Source organism: Gambusia affinis, linkage group LG05 (genome assembly GCF_019740435.1).
Source record: "Gambusia affinis linkage group LG05, SWU_Gaff_1.0, whole genome shotgun sequence".
Classification (NCBI taxonomy): Eukaryota; Metazoa; Chordata; class Actinopteri; order Cyprinodontiformes; family Poeciliidae; genus Gambusia; species Gambusia affinis.
In genome coordinates this window covers 19131036-19154539 of record NC_057872.1, presented here as the reverse complement: position 1 = coordinate 19154539, position 23504 = coordinate 19131036, and the positions used below count along the sequence as shown (strand labels likewise).

Here is a 23504-nt window from a genome sequence, read left to right as displayed (position 1 = left end):
TAAATGGAGGAAGTTTGGAACCACCAGAGAGGACTAGATATCTGAACTGAGTGATCAGGTGAAAAGGGTCTTGGTTGAGGAGCTGACGAAGAAGCCAACGGTCATCAGGAAATGGCTGCGAAACATCTCCCATCTAAACTTGTGGAGCTTGAGAAGAACTGCAATAAAGAATAGCAATGAATGACTCAAACTGATGAAGTGAAACTTACAGCCTTAAGGTTGGCTTAAGGCTATGATTGCTGCTAAAGGTGAATCAAAGAGGTATGAAGCTAAGACTGTGAATGTATTTGTTGGTTTTCTATTTTTTATACATTTGCAAAACACGCAAAGTTTTACACGTGATCATAATGGGGTATTTGTAAAATGTTGCAGAAAGAGATTAATTTTATACTATTTAAAATAGAGCTGTAATATGCCAAAATGTGAAAAAGGTGAAGCACTTCCTAGAAGCAATATAGATAAATGAAGATCAAATGCTGTGTCAGTAGTAAAATAAAGAGTAATAGTAAGGTAATAGCTGAAATCAAATAGGTAAAACAGCATGAGTAAGTATAGGTACGGTTTACAAAATACTTGTACTACTGCAACTTCTTCATATTTGATCACATTGTACTTGTGAAGCAGAAGAAAAACTTTGTTGAACACTAAACTAAAATCACAAATTCTGCTTGAATTAGTGGCATTCATTGAGGTCACTTGCTGCTATAAGGTAAGACATTGTGTAGGTTTACAGGTGGTATTCAGCATACCTTGGATATAGAAAATAGTTATTATTGTGAATTTTCTATCATCTGAAAACAGTCCTGGACTGGAAATTACCAGTTTTCTCATCTCATTACCAGAGAAAACTGGTAATTTCAGAGGAAAACTGAAATTACTAAAACATTTGTCATCCACACAACTGTGGCTCACTGGGCATTTTTCCTCTTTTGCACTTTTTTTGGATTGTGTAAACCTGACATATGGTTGTATTTAACAGTGGTTGCTAAATGTACTCAAAGCTGAATTCCTGGAAATAATACTAGACATGAGATGAAATTTAAAAAACCTAAATATTCAAAAAATAATATACTAAACAGGGAACAAAATGATAAAAGTCCACATCAGAAATTTCAGGTTTGGTAGCAAAGTTCAAGGTGTCCCTAAAGCCTGGTTCAAAGTTGTTCTGTCCCAACTGCAGGAAGTTACTGTGTAATGAAATATCGTTTAAATAGATGTGACATACATTGTGGCCTAGCTTTATTGCTTTCTTTCCTGTCTCTCTCTCTCTCTCTTCCTGTGTTTCTGGGCAAGCTCGCTTCAGATATTTTATCAAATTTCTGGTTCTGATGATTAAAGGAGATTCTGCTAAATTTGGTTGAGGATCCAGCTGATGTAGTTGGATAGATTGGTATATTTTCAGACTCAAATATCAGAGTTTTAAGCATTTATTGTCCTGAAAGCACCAGGCATGAAGATCAGCACGTTACTGTCTGTAGTATGGGAGGGTTTCCTTTCTAGATGACAAAACTGAATTCTGCAGAAGTTTAGAAGATCTTCCTGTTTAACCTTGAAAAAATAGATTTGTGACGTAAAATTTTAGACACAATCACATTTTCCCTGAAGCTTGGGATATAGTAATTTCTGATGTCTAAATGTTCTGTTAAAATAACCCTTAAAGAGATATCTACACTATGTGGAAGTGGTTAATGCATATTAATCTTTCTCTTTAACAAAAACTATTGCTGGTTGTGATAGGATATGCATGAGACAGAAGATATAGATTAGGTCTGCAGAGAAAAAACAAATTCTGTGGCAGCATGAATTATTAGAAATGGCTGGTTTCAGTCTTTTTCATTGAGGCAGACAACAACCACACATGAAACAGAGGCATGGCTGCCTCTATCTGTATTATTAGATTTAAAAAAAAAAATCTGGGCTTGATTTTAACTACTTCTGCCAAGAATAAATGAATGCATTTATGATCTTGCTGATGGAATTGGGTTTTGATAACAAACGAACTTTGTAAGTCTAATGTAACCCACTTTGAAGTCATGTTTGGGTATCCAGCTTTTAATATAATTCTAGTTTTTTGATGCAAATCGATTTAATCTTAGGTACATTACATATCAAGATGTAATACTGGACTTCACTGAGCTCCGGAGACCAACCCATTCTGTCACAAAAATTAGTAGAAACTGTCTGCATGCCAAGATTTTCCACACCTGGGACCATGGAGGACATTTGGTGTCCATGGTCCATAGTTGAATACTGAATCCAAACTTGTAATTACTTGCTTGTGTATTACTACACTCAAACCTTCAGTCTTTCCACTTTTTAAAAAACCTTTCGCTGATCTTCTATCTTAAACTGTCTGTTGATTTATGTTTGTTTCTCATAACCATGGATCTTTGAAATCTCTCATCCTAGGAGTTCCAGTCAGTTCATTCCTTCACCAATTCACATCCCCATTTCATTCATTGGAAATTCATCTCTTCTCTTTTTCCATTTCATACATGTGAACAAATCAATTTTTTACAAATATTTAGACTATCAGTTTATTTTGTCCTAGTAGTCAAGTTTTTAGAAGTGTTGTGAGAATTAATAATCATAAAAGTGCTTAAATCTCAGATTATTTGTATATTACCTTCTGAAAACTTTGAATCGTGCGATACGTCATTGATCTCATCGCCTCTTCTGCCAACACCTTTGACCAAACCATAACGATCTTGTTACTTCCATAGTTTTTTTTTGTTTTTGTTTTTTAACCATTGCTTTCTCCGGAGCACTCTTAGTAGATTGCATAAAATGCTTTGAACTTTCTGGTTATCAAAGCTGCTACAAAACTTCCCCTGGTTTGTATGGACTGAGACGTCAACAGTACCAAATGTTTGACCATGTAAGAGCTACAAAGGGATACATTATGTGTAGCCGTGAGACTGTAGGTCAACCAATTGGAAAAAAATGCCCTAAAGTTCTAAAAACGAGACTCCAATAAATAAAAAAAAAAATCAAAGGTAAAAATTATCGACTCCTCTGTGGCACACCCCTACATCCTTGCAGTTTTAATGACCCTTAACAAAACTTACACGTTAAAAGGTCAATGAGACCCAGAGTATTTTGCAAGTCTGAACTGGCTTGAGAAAACATCCAAGTGCAATCAGCCTCCACCTTCTTTGCTCACTATTGTATATCATCAAAGCCAGGAACTGCAGCCGAAGGGTTCAGCATACCTTGGATATAGAAAATAGTTATTATTGTGAATTTTCTATCATCTGAAAACAGTCCAGATGACTGGAAATTACCAGTTTTCTCATCTCATTACCAGAGAGAACTGGTAATTTCAGAGGAAAACTGAAATTACCAAAACATTTGTCATCCACACAACTGTGGCTCACTGGGCATTTTTCCTCTTTTGCACTTTTTTTGGATTGTGTAAACCTGACATATGGTTGTATTTAACAGTGGTTGCTAAATGTACTCAAAGCTGAATTCCTGGAAATAATACTAGACATGAGATGAAATTTAAAAAACCTAAATATTCAAAAAATAATATACTAAACAGGGAACAAAATGATAAAAGTCCACATCAGAAATTTCAGGTTTGGTAGCAAAGTTCAAGGTGTCCCTAAAGCCTGGTTCAAAGTTGTTCTGTCCCAACTGCAGGAAGTTACTGTGTAATGAAATATTGTTTAAATAGATGTGACATACATTGTGGCCTAGCTTTATTGCTTTCTTTCCTGTCTCTCTCTCTCTCTCTTCCTGTGTTTCTGGGCAAGCTTCAGATATTTTATCAAATTTCTGGTTCTGATGATTAAAGGAGATTCTGCTAAATTTGGTTGAGGATCCAGCTGATGTAGTTGGATAGATTGGTATATTTTCAGACTCAAATATCAGAGTTTTAAGCATTTATTGTCCTGAAAGCACCAGGCATGAAGATCAGCACGTTACTGTCTGTAGTATGGGAGGGTTTCCTTTCTAGATGACAAAACTGAATTCTGCAGAAGTTTAGAAGATCTTCCTGTTTAACCTTGAAAAAATAGATTTGTGACGTAAAATTTTAGACACAATCACATTTTCCCTGAAGCTTGGGATATAGTAATTTCTGATGTCTAAATTTTCTGTTAAAATAACCCTTAAAGAGATATCTACACTATGTGGAAGTGGTTAATGCATATTAATCTTTCTCTTTAACAAAAACTATTGCTGGTTGTGATAGGATATGCATGAGACAGAAGATATAGATTAGGTCTGCAGAGAAAAAACAAATTCTGTGGCAGCATGAATTATTAGAAATGGCTGGTTTCAGTCTTTTTCATTGAGGCAGACAACAACCACACATGAAACAGAGGCATGGCTGCCTCTATCTGTATTATTAGATTTAAAAAAAAAAATCTGGGCTTGATTTTAACTACTTCTGCCAAGAATAAATGAATGCATTTATGATCTTGCTGATGGAATTGGGTTTTGATAACAAACGAACTTTGTAAGTCTAATGTAACCCACTTTGAAGTCATGTTTGGGTATCCAGCTTTTAATATAATTCTAGTTTTTTGATGCAAATCGATTTAATCTTAGGTACATTACATATCAAGATGTAATACTGGACTTCACTGAGCTCCGGAGACCAACCCATTCTGTCACAAAAATTAGTAGAAACTGTCTGCATGCCAAGATTTTCCACACCTGGGACCATGGAGGACATTTGGTGTCCATGGTCCATAGTTGAATACTGAATCCAAACTTGTAATTACTTGCTTGTGTATTACTACACTCAAACCTTCAGTCTTTCCACTTTTTAAAAAACCTTTCGCTGATCTTCTATCTTAAACTGTCTGTTGATTTATGTTTGTTTCTCATAACCATGGATCTTTGAAATCTCTCATCCTAGGAGTTCCAGTCAGTTCATTCCTTCACCAATTCACATCCCCATTTCATTCATTGGAAATTCATCTCTTCTCTTTTTCCATTTCATACATGTGAACAAATCAATTTTTTACAAATATTTAGACTATCAGTTTATTTTGTCCTAGTAGTCAAGTTTTTAGAAGTGTTGTGAGAATTAATAATCATAAAAGTGCTTAAATCTCAGATTATTTGTATATTACCTTCTGAAAACTTTGAATCGTATGGACACGTCATTGATCTCATCGCCTCTTCTGCCAACACCTTTGACCAAACCATAACGATCTTGTTACTTCCATAGTTTTTTTTTGTTTTTGTTTTTTAACCATTGCTTTCTCCGGAGCACTCTTAGTAGATTGCATAAAATGCTTTGAACTTTCTGGTTATCAAAGCTGCTACAAAACTTCCCCTGGTTTGTATGGACTGAGACGTCAACAGTACCAAATGTTTGACCATGTAAGAGCTACAAAGGGATACATTATGTGTGAGACTGTAGGTCAACCAATTGGAAAAAATGCCCTAAAGTTCTAAAAACGAGACTCCAATAAATAAAAAAAAAAATCAAAGGTAAAAATTATCGACTCCTCTGTGGCACACCCCTACATCCTTGCAGTTTTAATGACCCTTAACAAAACTTACACGTTAAAAGGTCAATGAGACCCAGAGTATTTTGCAAGTCTGAACTGGCTTGAGAAAACATCCAAGTGCAATCAGCCTCCACCTTCTTTGCTCACTATTGTATATCATCAAAGCCAGGAACTGCAGCCGAAGGGTTCAGCATACCTTGGATATAGAAAATAGTTATTATTGTGAATTTTCTATCATCTGAAAACAGTCCAGATGACTGGAAATTACCAGTTTTCTCATCTCATTACCAGAGAGAACTGGTAATTTCAGAGGAAAACTGAAATTACCAAAACATTTGTCATCCACACAACTGTGGCTCACTGGGCATTTTTCCTCTTTTGCACTTTTTTTGGATTGTGTAAACCTGACATATGGTTGTATTTAACAGTGGTTGCTAAATGTACTCAAAGCTGAATTCCTGGAAATAATACTAGACATGAGATGAAATTTAAAAAACCTAAATATTCAAAAAATAATATACTAAACAGGGAACAAAATGATAAAAGTCCACATCAGAAATTTCAGGTTTGGTAGCAAAGTTCAAGGTGTCCCTAAAGCCTGGTTCAAAGTTGTTCTGTCCCAACTGCAGGAAGTTACTGTGTAATGAAATATTGTTTAAATAGATGTGACATACATTGTGGCCTAGCTTTATTGCTTTCTTTCCTGTCTCTCTCTCTCTCTCTTCCTGTGTTTCTGGGCAAGCTCGCTTCAGATATTTTATCAAATTTCTGGTTCTGATGATTAAAGGAGATTCTGCTAAATTTGGTTGAGGATCCAGCTGATGTAGTTGGATAGATTGGTATATTTTCAGACTCAAATATCAGAGTTTTAAGCATTTATTGTCCTGAAAGCACCAGGCATGAAGATCAGCACGTTACTGTCTGTAGTATGGGAGGGTTTCCTTTCTAGATGACAAAACTGAATTCTGCAGAAGTTTAGAAGATCTTCCTGTTTAACCTTGAAAAAATAGATTTGTGACGTAAAATTTTAGACACAATCACATTTTCCCTGAAGCTTGGGATATAGTAATTTCTGATGTCTAAATTTTCTGTTAAAATAACCCTTAAAGAGATATCTACACTATGTGGAAGTGGTTAATGCATATTAATCTTTCTCTTTAACAAAAACTATTGCTGGTTGTGATAGGATATGCATGAGACAGAAGATATAGATTAGGTCTGCAGAGAAAAAACAAATTCTGTGGCAGCATGAATTATTAGAAATGGCTGGTTTCAGTCTTTTTCATTGAGGCAGACAACAACCACACATGAAACAGAGGCATGGCTGCCTCTATCTGTATTATTAGATTTAAAAAAAAAAATCTGGGCTTGATTTTAACTACTTCTGCCAAGAATAAATGAATGCATTTATGATCTTGCTGATGGAATTGGGTTTTGATAACAAACGAACTTTGTAAGTCTAATGTAACCCACTTTGAAGTCATGTTTGGGTATCCAGCTTTTAATATAATTCTAGTTTTTTGATGCAAATCGATTTAATCTTAGGTACATTACATATCAAGATGTAATACTGGACTTCACTGAGCTCCGGAGACCAACCCATTCTGTCACAAAAATTAGTAGAAACTGTCTGCATGCCAAGATTTTCCACACCTGGGACCATGGAGGACATTTGGTGTCCATGGTCCATAGTTGAATACTGAATCCAAACTTGTAATTACTTGCTTGTGTATTACTACACTCAAACCTTTTTAAAAAACCTTTCGCTGATCTTCTGTCTTAAACTGTCTGTTGATTTATGTTTGTTTCTCATAACCATGGATCTTTGAAATCTCTCATCCTAGGAGTTCCAGTCAGTTCATTCCTTCACCAATTCACATCCCCATTTCACTGTCATTCATTGGAAATTCATCTCTTCTCTTTTTCCATTTCATACATGTGAACAAATTAATTTTTTACAAATATTAAACTATCAGTTTATTTTGTCCTAGTAGTCAAGTTTTTAGAAGTGTTGTGAGAATTAATAATCATAAAAGTGCTTAAATCTCAGATTATTTGTATATTACCTTCTGAAAACTTTGAATCGTGCGATATGTCATTGATCTCATCGCCTCTTCTGCCAACACCTTTGACCAAACCATAACGATCTTGTTACTTCCATAGTTTTTTTTTGTTTTTGTTTTTTAACCATTGCTTTCTCCGGAGCACTCTTAGTAGATTGCATAAAATGCTTTGAACTTTCTGGTTATCAAAGCTGCTGCAAAACTTCCCCTGGTTTGTATGGACTGAGACGTCAACAGTACCAAATGTTTGACCATGTAAGAGCTACAAAGGGATACATTATGTGTAGCCGTGAGACTGTAGGTCAACCAACTGAAAAAAAATGCCCTAAAGTTCTAAAAACGAGACTCCAATAAATAAAAAAAAATCAAAGGTAAAAATTATCGACTCCTCTGTGGCACACCCCTACATCCTTGCAGTTTTAATGACCCTTAACAAAACTTACACATTAAAAGGTCAATGAGACCCAGAGTATTTTGCAAGTCTGAACTGGCTTGAGAAAACATCCAAGTGCAATCAGCCTCCACCTTCTTTGCTCACTATTGTATATCATCAAAGCCAGGAACTGCAGCCGAAGGGTTATTTCCCAATTCACACAAATACCTCAAGAGTCATTTAAGAGTTGATCTTGACCTCCATCCTTGCTGTGGACCTTGTCTATTCATCTAAGGGCCAGCAGAGCGGTTCATCTCCTGCAGGATGCCTCTCTTCATTGAACACTTGCCTTTCAGCTTTCCACTCTTGTTTATTGCTCTTTGATAATTTCTTTGCTTCCTTTTCCTTTGCGCTAAAAAGTTGTTGATTGTAAGGCTTTTTATGGTTTCTGAAGACACGTGAGAAAAGCCACAACATGATACAATCAGGTGTCAAAAACCTAAAAACACATAGAGGCACGGTTTAAAATGTGTAGCAATAAGAATGAATCATGCAGAAATCTGTATCTCAAATTTGTTTATGTGCTCTCAAAAACTCTGGTCTCTGATTACAAAACCCTTGGAATGAGCTTGCGCATAGCAAACTGTGTCTGTGGGTGTTGTGGAAAAAATTACTTTAACAAGAGTCTGGATGAGAAGAAATTAAGAAATTTATTCAAACCTTGCAAGGTGAGAACAAAAATAGAGAGTAAAAGGAGTCTGTCAGTCTGCTCTGACCAACAGTGGATCTGGCTTCCTTTTATAGGTTCTGGTCAGAGAAGAGAGACTTGATTGGAGAATAGGTGTGAATCCCTAGTTGTTATGTACCAACAATTCTGTGGAGCCCAACACAGATGGTCTTGCCATTTGTCTATTGTTAAGGATAGGGGGTTGTTCTTTCATGCTAAAGAGGGCAAATAAGTTCTACATTGGGGAAGTAACACTTAGATAGTCTGGATTAAGGAGCTCTCCCCTGCTGTCATATGACACTGCATAAGTCTTGAGAGCAGCTTGACCAATCTCATGATAAGACTATGCAGAAATTTCTAAACCAGAAGAGGGGTGAGGAGCACATTATAGAATTTTCCATTACAGTGGGTCTTTATCTTCCTGTCTCTGTGGGTTCAATACTTCTCCACTTTAGAAATCTCTAGACTCCTTTATTGACTTTTCAATCACCAAAGAGATGACCTGTTGGTGGTCCTTACTGTGACAATGCCGCAGTGTATCCATGAGCTTAACGTGTAAATGCCCAATTTATGTGTTAAGCTGGGCATTTAACACTTAAATTGTTAAATTTGACCAAATAATACCAACTAATTTGGCATTATTTGGTCAAATAATGTCAACTAGTTAGAGTAAAAATAAGTTGGTAAGTAAGTTCATAGTTAGCAAACTGTATGACTGAATTTATGCTAAGGATGGTTTGAAATTTGATCAGAGTATCACATTTGTATTGCAAAAATCATTGTTATAATGTCTTTGTAAAAACATTTCCGAGTGATCGCTCTTTTGAGTAAACTATCTTCGACGTAATTTTCTCCGGTAACTATGTCAACAAGAATTTAGGCAGTTAGGAGAGACAGAAGGACTCATGAACACCCTGAATGTCCTGTTGTCCCTTTGTATCCTCGGAAAACTTTGTAAGTATGTATGTGTTTGAAAGGCACTTAGACATATCTTGTGGTTGTTTTATTTGGATAATTAAAAAAAAAAAATAGAAAAGTGAGTAGCATATTAGCTAGTAATTCATTTCCTTTCTGTTATATTTCAGTTGCAAAAACGTTTTGAGTGTAGCATTAAAATCAGAGTAGCTTGTAATGTATTTGTCCTTTCTGTTGTATGCCAGTTCCCAAACAAATCCGTTAATAAAAGATCTTCAGTTAAGAAAAGCAAGCCAGGGTTCGACAGCAAATTTTTGTTTTAATCTAGGCTTTGGACGAAATTGATGTAATTTAATTTTAGTCATAATTTAGTCATCGGAACTGCTTCAGTTTTTGTCTAGTTTTTAATTATAATAAAGTTTTAGTCAGCTAAATGTATCAATTTATTAGAATTATTAATACAAAAATGAATCATGTCTTAACCAGTTATGGAATAACGTTATTGTCATACATTCTTATACATGCAAAAACAGATTTATAGCGTGTATTCTTTTGACCTTAATTTAAACAACAACAGGAAATTTCAACCGGTTGGCTTGCTCTGCCTGAAAATTATGGGGGGGTTATTTGTTTGTAAACACGGCGGATGCACGCGCAACCAGTCTGCAGAAAGAGGCAGCGTTGCCATAGTGTTATCTTGCTGTTTTAGCATTAACCGATGATGGAGGCCACGGAGCTCACTGAGACCTTCAAAGCAGCAGGAATGTTTCTGTATCCTTCACCAGATTTGTGCCAAAACACAATCCTGTGTCGGAAATCTACAGACAATTCCTTTGATTTCATGTTTGGTGTTTCCACTCTGTCATCCACTGTCAACTGTGGGGCCTCATATCGACATGCGTGTGCCTTTCCAAATCAAGTACAATTTCATGGCGATTCCCCTGAATGGGCCCTCAAGTTGTGAGGATATGTAATGTGTTTTGCTAGTTTGTTTTATTAGTTACACTGTAACTTTGTCCACTATCAGTTACTTTTCTTAACATCTTTATGGATGCTTTGGCTTGCAGAACAATCCAGAACGCAGAAACAATCCAGCACGAATCCAGGCTGGCATTTGAGCTACTGTATAATAGAATGGTTCAGATGGGTATATTAATAAGCTAGAATTGCACAGTCATTGAGACCTAAATTCAAATGGGAATCAGTGGAAAAAAACTGAAAAATGATATTCATAAGTTCTTCTCCCAATCTGACTGAGTTTCAGCTCTTTTGCAAAGAAATAGCAGAAACGCCAAGTCTCCTGCAAAGCAGTTAGACAGCTCCTCCCTGCCCCCCAAAAGAATTGCAGACTCAGTGGGGATGAAAACAAATGCACACAAAAACTTCAGATTTGCTTTATCTCAAAACTCTAATAACACATGTTGAAATATGTGGCTTTCACATAAAAAAACAACAACACAAAAACACTCCAGGGTATCAAAACGTGTTCCAGGCACAGTGTTAAATTTTTTGCTATATATTTGTTAAAGGCCCAGTTCTCTGGTGGTGGCAATGCTGTGGGTTACTGGATGATTTAAATCTGCAATATTCACATCAGATAAATCCTCAGTTCAACAGACTGAGCTTAATTACATTCAGCTCAGGCTGAATGTAATTAAAGGGAGTCAAAGTAATCCTTACTATGTTGTTGGGCTTGTCCAGGGCAAAGTAAACCCTCTATAGCAAGTCTGATTGCATCATTGATACTACCTGTGTATCTTGCACCTCTGTCACAAATCCATCCACTCCACCCTTCATGCACTTTTTTCTTCACCTCTCCTGCACACCGCCTTCTTCTTTGGAGGTATACCCTGCAGGTACTTAAATTATGTTTTATTAAATTAGTTTCTTTTGTATTCTTTCTAACCTGTATCAGTTCTGTCTGTGTTTGTGGTATATTTCCCCCCCTACCTTACAGACAATAAGCTTCCACAAAAAATTGCTTACAGCAGTTTTTTGGACTGCATTTAGGCCCAAACTAGTTATGAATTAATCTATGCTTCAATGAATAATATTCATTAAGACAGGGAGAAAAACTTTCAAAGTTACAGTTTTCTGTTTGTTTTGTTTCGTTTTTTTTCTTTTTTCTTTTTTTTGTCCTCCTGGATAATTTGCTAAGGTTCAGAAATAAGCTTTTGGCAGCTGTAAAGATTATATTAGGAAAAGAATTGGACGGGAGCCCGTTCATTTACCTCCCACTGAGCCGGTCTCATGATTTCTGCATGACCAGGCTTTGGGTCTGACCCGTGGGGGTGCAGCCTTTGTTGCAGCAGCCCCGGTGGGCGGCGAGCAGGGCCACCAGCAGCCGGACAGAGACCTCCATTCACCCGGCAGGGTTTTATTCTGCCGCCCCACCCCCGCCCTTTTTAAATGCGCTGTACGTGTGTACGTTCGCCGGAGCACGTATCCGAGCGATAGCGCGTCTGCTGCGTTTCCGCAGACATCACCACACGGACGCGTTACTCACTTGAGATGCTCTTATTTGCTCATGAATAACAGAGACGCAACGTGCCGACGAGGTCGTGCCACTCAGTATAAAAAACCTCCCATGCAGATAGAGTGAACACTTGTCAGAGCAATCACATCTGGAGAGGATTTCTTTAATGAAACAAAAGATTGAAAAAAACAAACAAACAAAAAAACTTCACTTTAAAGGTAATTAGTCATTTTTATTTAATTACTTTTTGTTTATATACTTTATGTTAAAAGTGTGTTTATGACCTCGTCTTGGAAAAATACACTATTCGAATTTAATTGTGTAAGCCAGATCACAATATGAAGTTTACATGCTGAGGTTATTGTACTATTAGCGATAATAAGAAACAGTTCATGCAATTGCTATGTAAAAAGATGAAGCTTTCGCGGTGTCATAAACTGGAGCAAAAGAGGAGAGTGAGTGCGGAAGAGAAGGGAGGAGTTTACTGTTAAGTTTGAGTGTCTAACTGCTGAATTCATTCATAGTTCAAGTTAGCATCCCCGTTCTTCTGCTGTGTGGTGCTCTGCGGTAAAAGCTTTCAGACTAGTTTTCCTCAGAATCGGTTTGATATTGAGAAGATGCTTTGGCATTTGACTAAAAGTTATTATACTGAAGGTTCTTAATCTAATTTTTTTTAAATTAATGTTTATTTGTTTTGATTGTTTCCAGGTTTTCCTGTGGCAGTTTTCCAAGAAGAGCTTGCTTGTTAGGCAGTAGAAACATCCATCTCTGAAGAGTCCCAGAAGTGTTCACCCTTACATCTTTTAAGGAGCAGCGAACAAGATGCAGACGCTGGACGACGACAGGGTAAACAAAAAGCCATTCACATGTCACACCAGAACTTAGTGGTATCCTTTCAACAACTATTTAGCAATAACATTTCAAGTTGTGTTGTTTTTATACAACATTAGTTACATTGTAATGGATGCGTGAGCTTATCAAATTGGGTAACAGAAATCCTGGTTCCAGTATTGTGGTATTTTTCCACTCAGGAGCTCCGGATGAGAGTTGAGCACTTCAGGACATGACTAAGGATAGAAAAAATAAGGCAGGATTCTTAGGGGGCAAGTTGGGACTTGTGTGTCCTTAAGTTTACTGCATTCAGTTCAATCCAATTCAAAAGTGGGATGACACTGTAGAAAATGTGTAGCAAAAGCAGAGCCCTTACATAATATTCTGAACGTTTTATAATATTGAGTAAAACTGGTCTTATTGCAGTGTGTCAAAATATTTGCACCAAAAACTAGAATGAAAATGTGCTGCATGACGTAGGGGCTTTTATTTAAGACCGAAACACTGTAATTATTTCTGCTGATAGTCATTCAGATGTATTGATTTGTAGTCAATAGAGGTGACACTTGGACCCAGTTTTGATGCAATACAAAGCACGTCCAACTCAACATAGACTTTGTCACCAGTTTACTTTGATTTGAGCCTTTTGAGTTGAAAGGTCTTGCTATCTTTTACTGAGTAGAAAGTCTTTTAAAAGGTTTATACCTATCTTGACTCAACAAATATTTATTTAACTAAGGAACCAAACAAGAAGCTTGAAGTTGGGAAACACACTGCAGTGTGGAAAACATGTGAGAACTAAAATTTAAGATTTGATTCCAGAAGAGCATGTCTTCACTTGGTGCTTAACTTTATACCGGTGAATTGCATAACAGCCAAATCTTACGACAGAATATTAGATAGATAGATAGATAGATAGATAGATAGATAGATAGATAGATAGATAGATAGATAGATAGATAGATAGATAGATAGATAGATAGATAGATAGATAGATAGATAGACAGACAGACAGACAGACAGACAGACAGACAGACAGACAGACAGACAGACAGACAGACAGACAGACAGACAGACAGACAGACAGACAGACAGACAGACAGACAGACAGACAGATAGATAGATAGATAGATAGATAGAAAGAAACTTTTGGTATTAGGGCTGCGCTTAGAAAATAATGTTACAAGAATAAAGTCATAGTATTATGACTTTATTCCAGTAATACTACGACTTTGTTGTTGCATTATTATGACTTTATTGTTGTAATTATATATATTTTTTCTTAGTATGGCTCTAATACTTTGTTTCACAGAATATCACCTCTTTGTAATTTGTAGCTTTTTCTCAAGTAACAGAAGTGAGCTGTTCTTAATGGTGGAGGGTCATTGCTGTTTTAATTATGTAATTTGTTTGAAGAGCTTTAAACCTTAGGAATAGGACACTTGTGGAGTTTGACGTTTTTCTACCACATACATGCAAGATGTTTCCAGCAATGTCCAGCAGAATGAGAGATGTGTATAAACATTCTTTTTAAAGTAACAAACAAAAATGTTGTATTCTTTATAACAAACTACACCTTTTGAAAAATTTGTTGTAGTTGGTCTTTTGTAAGCAGTTGCTCCATTTGTGGATGTTGCTTAAAATCTTTGCTTCATCTGTGATGGGGAAGCTAATTGCAAGATGACATGAATGTGGAAGTTAAGCGTTGCAAAGAAAATCAGGACTACTGTAATCGCTTGTGGCTTTTAATAAGTCAGTTATTTTCCAGTGAGTGTAAGAAAAGTAATTTTAAAAAAATAGGACAGTGGGGCTTTACAGAGGATGTCCAGTTTTAATATATCCAAACAAGAACTAGCACAGATCACAAAATCATCTCAATTGTTAGTAATATATTACTGGGTAGTCTTATTCGAATCCTGATCATTTTTACAGTAAATCTGAGTGCAACATCTCCATGACAGCCGTCATGACAAGCATAAAAACAGGCTGGTGTACTCTGGCATGCTGGTGGTTGCATGTCTGTGCACCCACCATCTCTGAAACATGTTGCTACAGTCCCCTCATCCAGCCATGGAATGATCATATGACGCTGCTGCTTTGTGCACAGATGGCCACTCCCTGTTTTGAGTTGCATGTTATTCATACGCTGATCATTTTTACCGTGGGTTATTATAAGTCTAATATTCTCTAGCTCATCACAAAAACTGTGTCTTGCACGTAATAACATAAACATTTGTTAATCCAGATGCATTAGCTCTGTTCTGCATTGTAATGGAATAAAATCCATGTCATTTTTGCTGTTTTTGGTTCCTTCACTTGTTTGCTGTTGGATCTCTGTGTTGCATTTTTAGACAAAACCTCAGTTTCCTCTTGAAATCATGTGCAACCCAAACCTTCCGAGCAAAGCAGAGCTAAACCATGAGAGCCACTGTCACAGGTTTTCACATCACTTTATCACTAAATGTCAAACACTAATACCAGTGTTTGAAATTTAGGATGTGAAATTTTCTGCGAAAACTAAAAGTGTCACCCACTGATGTCTTTTCTTAATGTTATCAATGATTGCCATTTGTCATTAAAAAAAATTCATGACTTCCTGTTTTTTTGCTGGCTCACGGTGACTTGGCTGGAGCTTTACGTTAAGAGGCATCTGATGAAAGCAGCTGCAGACATACAGCTTCTCTCTACTGTAAATAAAAAAGATTAATGGCAGACTATGTAAGAACAGGCTGTTTCATTTCTAGACACTTTATGAGGTTTTTTTTTTAAACAGTTTGTCCTGAATAACACGAGGAGGGAACCATAATAATGTTTGAGGGCTGACTTATGTAATCTGTGCAGAAAGAGATATGATGAAAGACAGGACAGACCTTTTTGTGCTCCTTTTGGTCGGCTCGTTTCTGAAAAGGTTCTTGATGTGAGCATGGGAACCAATTAAACAATACAATGTGCACAATGAGTCGGCCTTTTTGCAAGTTGTCAGCAGCAGTGGAAATAGAGAGGGGAAAAAAATCCATTTTTGTTTGATAATGAGGCTGTTTGGATGGCAAACCCTTTCTATTAGGCTCGACTCACTGCCCATGAAGTACTCAGTGATTTAGTAATTTGAAAGGCATTTGGTTATGCAGTCAGTTTTTAAGTCAAATTGTAACTTGTGCTGCTTCCACGAAGCTTGCTTAAAGCCACAACCTCATAAATACCTGGATTAATTTCTGCTTCTCTACAGTCTACAATTTTCACTTTTGGCAGCTTTGTAGAGAACTGCGAGAAAGAATTATCCACATTACACATTTGTTCTGTTTTACACTTGCATTTTGATTTTATCAAATAAATTCTCAGACTAACCAGGAAATATAAAGTGATGTTTTCAAGTAATCGTTTTGCTTATCAGTAGAACAAAATCTATCCAAACCAATGGGATTAATGTCAGATTACTGACAGATCTGTAGAATCAAGAAATAACTTAAAGGGAACCTGTCAGACAGCATATCTCAAAAAGCAACACATCCTGCTGCAATCGAAAGAAATTCAACCATGGATACAAACCAAATTTACTCACATCTATCAGTCCAGAAAGGCTTACCAAGCCATTTTTAAGGCTTTGGAACTACATTGAATCACAGCGAGTGCCATTATCCACAAATGGAGAAGACCTAAAAAAGTGGTGAACGTTTCCCACTGACCAAAATTACTCCAAGGGTACAGTGGTTACTCATCCTAGAGACATCAGAAGGACATCTTAAATGTTCTTTGAACTGATGAGACAGTCGAACATGGTGTTGGTGCTGTGATGGTCTGGAAATGTTTTGCTTTTTCAGGGCCTGGACAGCTTGCTGTAAATGATAGAAAGATGAATTTTGCCCTCTTCTGAAAAACCCCAAAGGAGAAGATCTTTCAAGATCTTGAGGTTGTGGGTTTAACCTCACGATCACTTTGGTTAAACCTTTGGGAAATGAAGGTATATAAATAAAAAACAAAGTTGAAGGTTTTTGAATCTGCCATTTAGACCCCTGATTAAAGGCTTTAATGTAACAGATATTCCTGTGACATTCACAGCAATAAGCAGGGAGTTCATTCTCAAAAAAATTCCAGTTTGGTGGAAGTAAAACAACTGTGTCCGTGTGTTAGATCGGTCTGGATGGGTGTTTTGTTTTTGTTCTGGTTATGCTTGTCAAATATTAAAGTTAGTTTGAAGCTCTAACACATCCGGGTGTAACCTTGAAGAGAGAAAAAGGCTGTAAGGGGGCAAATACTTTGTCACATTACAGGAACCAATTTTTGTCAGGTGAATTAACCAGTAATTAAAAGCTGAGCCCACTTTAATTCTTAAACCAGTTGGAGAAAATTTTCACCGAAGGATTTATGCTCTGTTTAGCTCCTTTTCTGAGAAATACCTCCGACCCACAAATCAGAGGACATGTGCAGTGCGCTTAAACCTGCTTTCAGAACTCGGCCTGCAGCTGCTAATGCGCTGATCTGAAAACAAGAGGGAGAGCATTTACAGAAAAGCCTCATTGTGTGTAATTACCAGTGTTCGTGTAAACAACCAGAGCTTTGTTTCTAGCCTGGAATTGGACACATCCAGCATTCAAACCCAGGGAGCCATTTGTACACGAGCTCCATCTGCTTTCATCTGCGCTGGCCTGTCATAACGCTCTGCTTTTTTTTCTCTCCCAGCAGCCCAAGAAGAGCCTGAACCCCTACCTTCTCTTCTGCGTCTCAACAGCAGCGATTGGCTCTCTGCAGTTTGGATACAACACAGGAGTCATCAATGCACCTGAGACGGTGTGTGTCTAGTTATGCACTCATATTTGTAGTCTGTATTTGGTGTTATCCATGCTAGCTGGGTCACTGCGACCTAAGTAAGAACTGTGATACCAAACATGGGCCTCGTTTATTTAGCAAACGTGCCTATTTTAGCAATGCTGAGGTCTACTCTGCCCCCATGTGGACATAATTAAAATTTCACTTTGCTTTAACATGAATTTTTTTTTTTTCCTTTTTCCTTTTTATTTTTCTCCAGAAATTACGAACCTTTTTCCAGAATGTGTCCAGTGAGCGCTACGGACATCCTTTTTCCCCGGGAGCCACCACCATGGTGTGGAGCTTCGCTGTGGCCATCTTCAGTGTGGGTGGCATGATCGGGTCGCTCTCTGTTGGAATCCTTGTCGACAAATTCGGCAGGTGAGCAGATGCAAATATTATTTAAATTAAAATATTATTGAAAAGTTAATTTATTTTAGACTCTTCACACACAAAGTGATTAGATACCAGTACTTATTTTATTTTAGATGATAATGAGAGATTATAAAAACCCAGTTTCATTTAATCAGAAGTTAGGAATGTCACCTACATAAAAACAATAAAATATGGTCTTTAATACAACTGCTGACTTGACAGATGTCCAGCAGACACCTTTCACATAGAACGTAATCCATAAAAGATCATTGCTCAATAAATTGGCTGATAGTGTTGTATCCAAGTATATCACTAGAAAATTTTGTACAAAATAGTAGAAAAATTACAGAGGAAACAGGAATCCACATGGCTAGGAGACAAATGACTGGTCTGTTGTTCAGTGGTTCAAAGTCTTTTTTTCAGAAGAAAGTAAACTTTGAATTTAAATAGGAAATTAAAGCCCTGGAGTTTGGAGGAACATCAGAAAGGCACAAATACTAAGCACTGAGCCCATACACTGAGGAGTATATAAGCACAAATTTTTGTGTTGGTCTTTATGGTATTTGAATCTGTGTTTTCATTGACTGTTAGCCATTATAATCTAAATGAACAGAATCAAACACTTGAACATATCTCTCCGTTGGTGTAATAAATCAACACTATGTGTATGAATGGGGTTTACTTCTGTCAAGTTGAGTAACTGAAATAAATAAACATTTAGATAACATTATAATTTATTGCAATGCACAAGATATCCAGTTGCTTTCATAAATTCCTATCCAGACGTGTTTGTCTCTGTTTCTTTGTCCAATAACCAGGCGAAAATCGATGCTGCTTTCGAACAGCCTGGCTCTGTTGGGCGGCAGTCTGATGGGACTGTCGTCTATGTGTCGCTCCTTTGAGATGGTCATCATTGGTCGATTGGTCATAGGTATTTTCTGCGGTCTCTGTACTGGTCTGACCCCAATGTACCTGGGCGAAATCTCTCCAACCGCCCTGCGAGGAGCCTTTGGCACCCTGCACCAGCTGGGTGTCGTTGTTGGAATCCTGGTGGCGCAGGTATGCTTTTTTTCTTACTTTAGTCTTTTTATTAGCTTTGATCTTTGTTGCATTCTTTTGTAAATTATTAGGAAGACAATGGATTGAAAAAGTATTTATACTCTTTGAACTATTTCATTTTTTTCATGTTACAGCTACAAACTATGTATTTTAATGGTATTTCATGTGGCAGACTAACTAAAAGTGGTCCAAAATACATTAAACTAACATGTATAAATAAATAACTTGAATTAATTTTAGTCCGATTTATGTGCATCATTTCTTCCTCGTTGTGTTTCAGATCTTTGGTTTGGAGGCTGCTTTGGGATCAGACCGTTTATGGCCTTTGCTGCTTTCTCTTACCATCCTGCCGGCAGTGATACAGAGCGCCATGCTCCCTTTCTGCCCTGAAAGTCCTCGCTACCTCCTCATCGTCCTCAACGAGGAGGATGAGGCCAGGAAAGGTCTGTTTTTTCCTCTTCTCATGTAGTGTTGTCTTTGACATTTTTGAAACGATACCTGCATCCTCCTTTCACTCTATGTCTACATCCCCTGATTTCCTCCGCTTCTTGCCGCAGCCCTTGAGCGTCTGCGCGGCACTGATAATGTCAGTGACGACATTCAGGAGATGAAGGAGGAGGGCATGAAGATGGCTATGGAGAAGAAAGTGTCTATACCCGAACTCTTCCGCTCACCAAACTACCGCCAGCCGCTCATCATCGCCATCACCCTGCAGCTCTCCCAGCAGCTGTCTGGCATCAACGCTGTGAGTATACATCACATGTGGCTCAGTATAGATCTTTAAACTCGGGCTGGAACGCTCATTCGGTTTGACTCAAACTTTTTTTGGACAATCACAAAGCGAGACTGTGTGAGTGGAGTCCTTAAAGTGTTTTATTAAAGATTTGGACAACGAGGTTATGCAACACGGCCGCCTAGATTCATCATTAGCTGTCATGTTTGTCATGACAATCCCTGCGCAGCCAGCGATCCCAACATTGATCTGACTCCACCAAACACATTAACTTTATTGGCCTGTGTCAATAAAGAATAAGGTTAAAGTTCATGGTTAAGAATAAGCAGCTTATTCTCTTAACCATATCCCTATGAAAGCACTGCTAAAGCTGCACACATCCATATTTTCCTAAAAACAATGAATCAGACAAAAATATCTGGCCTTAAATCAGGAGTATTAACACCTCCAAGTCCCTTGTAGCATTACAAAACATTTCTAATCTTCACTTTTACTTCTAATGAAGCTTGTTTTTATCTGCAAGCAACAGGAAACTTAGATCCCTGGTGGGACTCCCTGCAGGACATAATGGACTGTTTAGCCTCTGAAAAAACAGTCATTCCCTCAAGAGCACGAAAGCCCCAAAAAACACGACGACTTACTGTCTTGCTTGAAGCTTAGTGAACACTTAAATTGTACTTCTGCATAATTAATAATTGAATAGAATTGTCGACTGCTCCTCAGCTTCTAAGTAAGGTAAAGTAACGTAACACAAAATCAAGAGATATACTTGATATTCTATTGTAAAAACTGTATAAATTGATTTTAAATCCCTTTAAAAAAAGATCTGAAACTTTTTATTCAACCTTTCTGTATAGAAGTTGATCACAGTTTTCTGGAACTTCTTAGTAGTAATATTAAATTTTTCTGAAGGATAAACATGACATGATACAGAAACCAATTTATCTTACCCGCTCTACCAAATGGGAAAGACAAGAGGACATATTAAATAAGTGAGACAGATGTGTGTGTTGATCTTCATAAATATGTCCGTAGTGACAAAGCAAAATAAAAATGTTAAAGTAAGTTGAACTGTGACAAGCAAGGTTGGAGGAGAATCTACATTTATGCAAAGAGCTTAAAGTCTCCAAAGCTCAGCGATAGAGAACTGCAGCAGAGTGTTTAATTTATATAGATGTATAATTACCAAGTCTCTATAGATAGATGAAAAAACACCTTCTGTCCACTGTTAACCTTGTAGTGTCAGAGTTTATTTAGCTCTATAAAAATAAATCATAAGCAGAGACCTGTTAACTTGAATATAGACTTTGAAATAGATAAGTGTAGGTATGTGTTCAATATGGATGAACACCCGTCAATTGTCTATATATAAAGATAATTTTATATTTACCATTTTTTGAATAGCATTACCACTGATACATCAGTACATCCTCATGAACAGCCGAGGAAGACTCCCTTGAATGACCATGTTTTATTCATTTAAATAACGCCTCCTCAACAGTGACAACCGTTATCTTTTCCAGGTTTTCTACTACTCGACAGGCATATTTAAATCTGCTGGTGTCTCTCAGCCCATTTATGCCACCATCGGAGCCGGCATCGTCAACACCGTCTTCACCATCGTCTCTGTAAGTGTCCGTATTGTCCTTATTCAGATCTTGTTCCCTGTTTGCTGGCCACTGATCAACCAGTCTTGCTCTCTGCGCTTCAGCTGTTCCTCATTGAGCGGGCTGGAAGAAGGACACTGCACCTGATCGGACTGGCAGGAATGGCGGTCTCTGCCCTCCTCATGACCATCTTCCTGTCCTTAGTGGTGAGCCAGACACACAATGAGTTAATTTATCATTTGGTTTCTAGTTATGCATTTTATCTAAGCTGTTGTCCTCTTGCCATGCAGAACAGCAACCAGGTTATGAGTTACCTGGCTATCATTGCTGTGTTCACCTTCGTCGCCAGCTTCGAGATGGGTCCGGGTCCCATCCCTTGGTTCATTGTTGCTGAGCTCTTCTCTCAGGGGCCTCGACCTGCAGCCATGGCCGTTTCTGGTTGCTCCAACTGGACCGCCAACTTCTTGGTGGGGCTGGGATTTCCCAAACTGGAGGTATTTAGCAGTAGATTATTACTCATACAGTGCCTTATGACCATATTTATTCCCTTGAATGTTTATCCACATTTTGTCAGATTACAACCACAAACCTGCACGTATTTCATTGTTATTTCTTAAGACGGACCAAGACAAAGTAACATGTAAAGATTAGTGGAAGGAAAATAATTCAAAATGTAATTTTCAACATGTTCATACACGAAAACCTAAAAAGTGTGTTGCACTCAGACCTCTTTACTCCAATACGTCTAATATCTTCAGAAGTAGTTACACACTGCCTGTGTCCATGGCAGCTGTGTAGATAGTAATCCAACCTCGCATGAAGAAAGCTGTGAAATAAAACCATAAAAAGTCTCAGGAATTAAGTGAAGGAAAGCGCTTCAGTCAGGTGAGACCAAGACTGAACCTTCTGGCTCACTCGCAAAGTGCTGTTGTTGAGATAAACTAGCTGTTCACATGGACCTGGACATGCCATCCTCATTGTGACATACGGTAGTGACAGCAGCATGCTGTGGGGATGCTTCCCATAAAGGGGCTGTTCAGACTTATGGGAACAGGGATGGAGTCGATCACAGGGGGAATAATGGATACAAACTTGCTAGAGGCAGCAAAACACTCAAGACTTGGACGGGGGTTCATCATCCAGCAGGACAAAGAACCGAACAGAAAATCCAAGAAAAATGCATTGACGTTTATATTGCAACATGAAAAAATGTGTAGCATAACAAATATCCTTCCTTCTTTCAGGAACTTTGTGGCCCATACGTCTTCCTCATCTTCATGGTCCTCCTGATCCTCTTCTTCATCTTCACCTTCCTGCGAGTCCCTGAGACCAAAGGAAGGACCTTCGATCAAATCGAGCAGGGATTCGCCGCCAAACCCGCTCCCTCGTCGGCGCCTGACGCCATGGTCCTCAGGCCTGACTCGGCCCCCATGTCCACCACATAATAACTTCCCATGGTGAATCTACCTTCAGAGAATCAGTAATAAAATTGGCTGGTATGGAGGGAAAATAAACTGCAGCTTCTTCCTGTAAGAGTCGAGATGTTACTATACTCCTTTTAAATTATTTTGTAGAATATTTCCCCCATGAAGAATAGTATTATAATTATTATAATTAATAAAACCTATGAGTTTGGTCAGGATTAATCCTGACCAAACTCGACTGCTGCACCAGTGCTTGGTGTTTAGGGACATCTTCAGTCCTGGCTCTTCTCATTGTGCCACATAAGAGGATCAATGTATGTTTGAATTTTCAGCTGCCCACAGTGTTCAAAGGTTACAGGCATTACTGGGTTTATGTATTGAGGTCAAGCCTGAAAAGCTGGTATTGGATGAAGTCAGTTTGGTCCCTAAATGAATTAAAGAATTAAAAAAGTCCCTTTGAAAAACACTTTGCTTTGCTGCCACGGGAGGACAAGGTTTAGTAAAAGCAGAGAAATGAGCAGCATGAAAAATTTCATTTTTATACACTGAAGACACATTTTTAAGCTCATAAAGGGCATTTCTCCTTGCTGTCACTGATACCTCATGACAGCGTTTTTCTGTTTTTTGGGTTTTAAATTTTGCATTCA

The 23504-nt window shown here is 37.8% G+C and overlaps 1 protein-coding gene across 5 annotated transcripts; it reads left to right on the top strand.

Moving 5' to 3' along the window:
- The first annotated feature begins 9491 nt into the window (after window positions 1-9491).
- On the top strand, window positions 9492-22966 carry slc2a3b (solute carrier family 2 member 3b). 5 transcript variants are annotated; one of them, XM_044117291.1, is made up of 11 exons: window positions 9492-9588; window positions 12734-12871; window positions 17534-17641; window positions 17880-18040; window positions 18853-19093; window positions 19374-19536; window positions 19651-19838; window positions 21350-21454; window positions 21538-21639; window positions 21724-21927; window positions 22678-22966. In XM_044117291.1, the coding sequence occupies exons 2-11, from the start codon at window positions 12848-12850 to the stop codon at window positions 22876-22878; spliced, it is 1497 nt and encodes a 498-aa protein (XP_043973226.1). In that variant the 5' UTR covers window positions 9492-9588; window positions 12734-12847; the 3' UTR covers window positions 22879-22966. The 5 variants fall into 5 exon arrangements, with proteins under 5 accessions (XP_043973226.1, XP_043973225.1, XP_043973223.1 ...); XM_044117292.1 differs by lacking the exon at window positions 9492-9588 and adding an exon at window positions 12157-12243; XM_044117290.1 differs by having other exon boundaries at window positions 17537-17641; window positions 21538-21927.
- The last annotated feature ends 538 nt before the right edge of the window (window positions 22967-23504 follow it).

What these genes read in the sequence shown, in the direction of transcription:
- slc2a3b (XM_044117288.1), top strand. Translation starts at nt 12,848, where the DNA reads ATGCAGACGCTGGACGACGACAGG. An exon ending in TTGGAATCCTGGTGGCGCAG is followed by an intron (nt 19,094 to 19,373) that starts GTATGCTTTTTT and finishes GTTGTGTTTCAG; the next exon opens with ATCTTTGGTTTGGAGGCTGC. An exon ending in CCGTCTTCACCATCGTCTCT is followed by an intron (nt 21,455 to 21,537) that starts GTAAGTGTCCGT and finishes TCTGCGCTTCAG; the next exon opens with CTGTTCCTCATTGAGCGGGC.